Genomic DNA, 3,567 nt, shown 5'->3' with positions numbered 1-3,567 from the left:
CGATCAAAAACCAGACATGGCATTTTCGTGTTCACCTTCCCCCACTTCTCCACTATTGAAACCGCCTCAGTGACCACCTCCATAAAGACCACGAGGTCTACCATGGACACCACGCCTTTCAAAAGGATTTCTGGTATCAGCTTTTCCAGATGCACCTTGACCATCTAAAATTTCCATATTTCCATAAGAGTTCTCATTGTTAGTTGAGTCTCTGTTGTAACAACGGTCACTGCCATGACATGCCCATATCCTTGTCCACCATGACCTCCTCGTGCGGAGTTAAATTTTCCCTATCTAACTACTCAAATGAACAAATACAATCAAAAGTAAAATATCAAAAAATGATGATCTTGTTGAGTAGTAAACTTGATTTTTGGACTAAATAATATGGGCTTAAGGATTTTGCTTATAGGCCCAAATCAATTAAAAGGTCCAACATGCATAGCATTTCTAGAAGCATTATCTAGAAAAATCTATATAAATATCTAAGTAAGATATGTGGTTTTATAAAGAATATCTAGAAAATTCTAGGAAAATATCTTGATGTGTGGTCTAGGCGTCTCTAGAAAATGTGTGGACTAAAATCTTCTTATAAACATTATATAAAGGGATAGTGCCCTCCATTTTATAACAAGCCAAAAAGTGTGTAAAGTCTTGAATTTGAAAAATACAAGTTTCCTTTTTTCACTTCCTTCTTTCTATTAGTGTTGTCCTCTTAAAAGCCTTAGCCAATCCAAGTTAGTAAACTCATCTTTCCTCCAACAAACTGGTATCAGAGCCCCAAGGTTCTTGTGAAAAATGGCAAGTGGGATGATTCCTTTTCAAGTCCTCCAACTCAACAAGGATAACTGCGACAATTGGAGCATAAGGATGAAAGCATTGCTCGGATCGCAAGATGCATGGGAGATCATAGAGAAAGGCTACACGGAGCCACAAGACGAGGTTGCTCTATCCCAAGCACAAAGGGATAGTTTAAAGGATGCAAGGAAGAACGACAAGAAGGCGCTCACCCTCATCTATCAAGCCTTAGATGAAGGCATGTTCGAGAAAGTAGCTTGTGCTACTACGAGTAAGGAAGCATGGGAGATCTTGCAAAACTCCCACAAAGGAGTTGAGAAGGTGAAAAAGGTTTGACTTCAAACACTTCGAGGTGAGTTTGAAGCTTTACATATGAAAGAATTGGAATCAATTTCTGATTACTTCTTTAGAGTATTAGCTATTGTGAATCAATTAAAAAGGAATGGAGAAAAGTTGAACGTCACTCGAGTAATTGAGAAGATACTTAGGTCTTTAGATTCTAAATTTGACTACATAGTTGTAGCCATTGAGGAATCTAAAGACATAGATAGTATGAGTGTCGATCAACTCATGGGATCTTTACAAGCCCATGAGGAAAGACTAAGGAAGAAGGTGAAAAAAGAGCCATTAGAGCAAGCTCTTCAAACAAAGCTCACTTTGAACGAGGGTGAAGGAAGGTTCAATAGTAGAAGAAGCCAAAGAGGAAGAGGACGAGGCCAAGATCGAGGATGAATTGCATTATACAAAGAGGAAAGAAGACAAAGTTCATTTTCTACCAGAGGTCGTGGAAGAGGAAAAGGTACGAGGCAAAATGAAGGATCAAGATATGACAAATCGCAAATTAAATGTTACAATTGTCAAAATCTTGGTCATTATGCTTCCGAATGTAGAAATATTACTAACCAAGTTGAGGAGAAAGCCAACTACGTTTGTCGAAAAGGTGAAGTAGATCCTACACTACTGTTGGCTTACAAAGGTGAAGAGAGCAGAGAAAAGAATACTTGGTATTTGGATACAGGAGCAAGCAACCATATGTGTGGAAGAAAAAACATGTTTGTGGAGCTTGATAAATCAGTAAGCGGCAACATTACCTTGGAGATGAATCCAAGATCCCAGTGAATGGAAAAGGTAAAATCTTGATCCGCTTGAAAAATGGTACGCATCAATTTATCTCAAATGTCTATTATGTGCCCAATATGAAAAATAGCATTTTAAGTTTGGGACAACTCTTAGAGAAGGGATATGATAGTCATTTGAAAAATCATAGTCTTTCAATAACAGATCAAAGAGAAAATTTGATTGCCAAAGTCCCTATGACAAGAAATAGAATGTTTGCGTTAAGCATTCAAAATGATGTCGCTAAATGCTTAAAAGCTTGTTTTAAAGATTCATCTTGGTTTTGGCACTTGAGATTTGGGCATCTTAATTTTGGAGGGTTAAAGTTGTTGAGTAAGAAGAAAATGGTGAAAGGTTTGCCTCCAATAAATCATGCGGATCAATTATGTAAAGGATGCTTACTTGGAAAGCATTCGAGAAAAATTTTTCCAAAAGAAGCATCTACAAGAGCTAAGAAGCTGCTAGAACTTGTACACTCTGATGTTTGTGGGCCAATTAATCCAAGCCCTCTCGGTAAGAGCAATTATTTTGTTCTTTTTATTGATGATTTCATTAGAAAGATGGGTCTATTTTCTCAAACAAAAATTGGAAGTTTTTGAAACTTTTAAGAAGTTTAAAACTCTTATTGACAAAGAAAGTGGATATAGTATAAAAGCCTTGAGATCGGATAGAGGAGGAGAGTTCACCTCCAAAAAGTTTGAGAAATATTGTGAGGAGAATGGAATTCGTCACCCATTGACAGTTCCATACTCTCCACAACAAAATGGAGTAGCCGAAAGAAAGAACAGATCCATTCTTAACATGGCCCGCTGCATGTTCAAAAGTAATAGATTGCCCAAAGAACTTTGGGCTGAAGCTGTTAATTGCGTCGTGTATCTGTCTAACTAATCACCTTCTAGAAGTGTGTGGAATAAGACACCACAAGAAGCATGGAGTGGAAGAAAGCCCAGCATCTCTCACTTACGAGTATTTGGGAGCATTGCATAAGCTCATGTACCAGATCAAAAACGGTCCAAGTTAGATGACAAAAGTGAAAGGTATGTCTTCATCGGCTATGACTCTCGCTCTAAAAGCTACGAGTTATATAATCCAAGCAATGAGAAGATCACCATAAGTAGAGATGTCGAGTTTGATGAAGAAGGAGCTTGGGATTGGGGTGTCCAAGAAGAAGACTATGACTTCTTACCATTCTTTGATGAAGAAGAACAAGAGAGTGGAGAGCAGCAAGATATTATCAGTCCACCTCTATCACCTACTCATGGAGATGCTTCTCCATCATCTTCACAAGGAGAAAGTTCAAGCGAAAGGACACCACGGATGAGGAGCCTACAAGAGCTATATGAGGTAACAGAAAGTTAAAATGATCTCACACTTTTTTGTCTTTTTACCGATTGTGAACCAATAGGGTATGAAGAAGCAGCGCAAAATAAAAGATGGAGAGATACCATGGACGAAGAGATTAAGCCTATTGAGAAAAATGACACATGGGAGCTGACAACTCTTCCCAAAGGAAAGAGAACAATCGGAGTTAAGTGGGTGTACAAGGCAAAGAAGAACGCTAAATGAGAAGTAGAAAGATACAAAGCAAGATTGATTGCCAAAGGCTACAACCAATAGTCGGGAATCGATTATGAAGAGATATTTGCTGCTGTT

At 38.2% G+C, this 3,567-nt stretch overlaps 1 protein-coding gene across 1 annotated transcript; it reads left to right on the top strand.

Moving 5' to 3' along the window:
- Positions 1-798: 798 nt before the first annotated feature.
- LOC111369247 lies at positions 799-1,240 on the top strand. The gene has a single exon (XM_022990703.1). It carries the CDS (start codon positions 799-801, stop codon positions 1,132-1,134), a length of 336 nt encoding a protein of 111 aa, XP_022846471.1. The 3' UTR covers positions 1,135-1,240.
- The last annotated feature ends 2,327 nt before the right edge of the window (positions 1,241-3,567 follow it).

Source organism: Olea europaea, chromosome 20, assembly GCF_002742605.1.
Source record: "Olea europaea var. sylvestris chromosome 20, O_europaea_v1, whole genome shotgun sequence".
In the NCBI taxonomy this organism is placed as follows: Eukaryota; Viridiplantae; Streptophyta; class Magnoliopsida; order Lamiales; family Oleaceae; genus Olea; species Olea europaea.
This window is presented reverse-complemented; position numbering and strand designations above follow the sequence as displayed.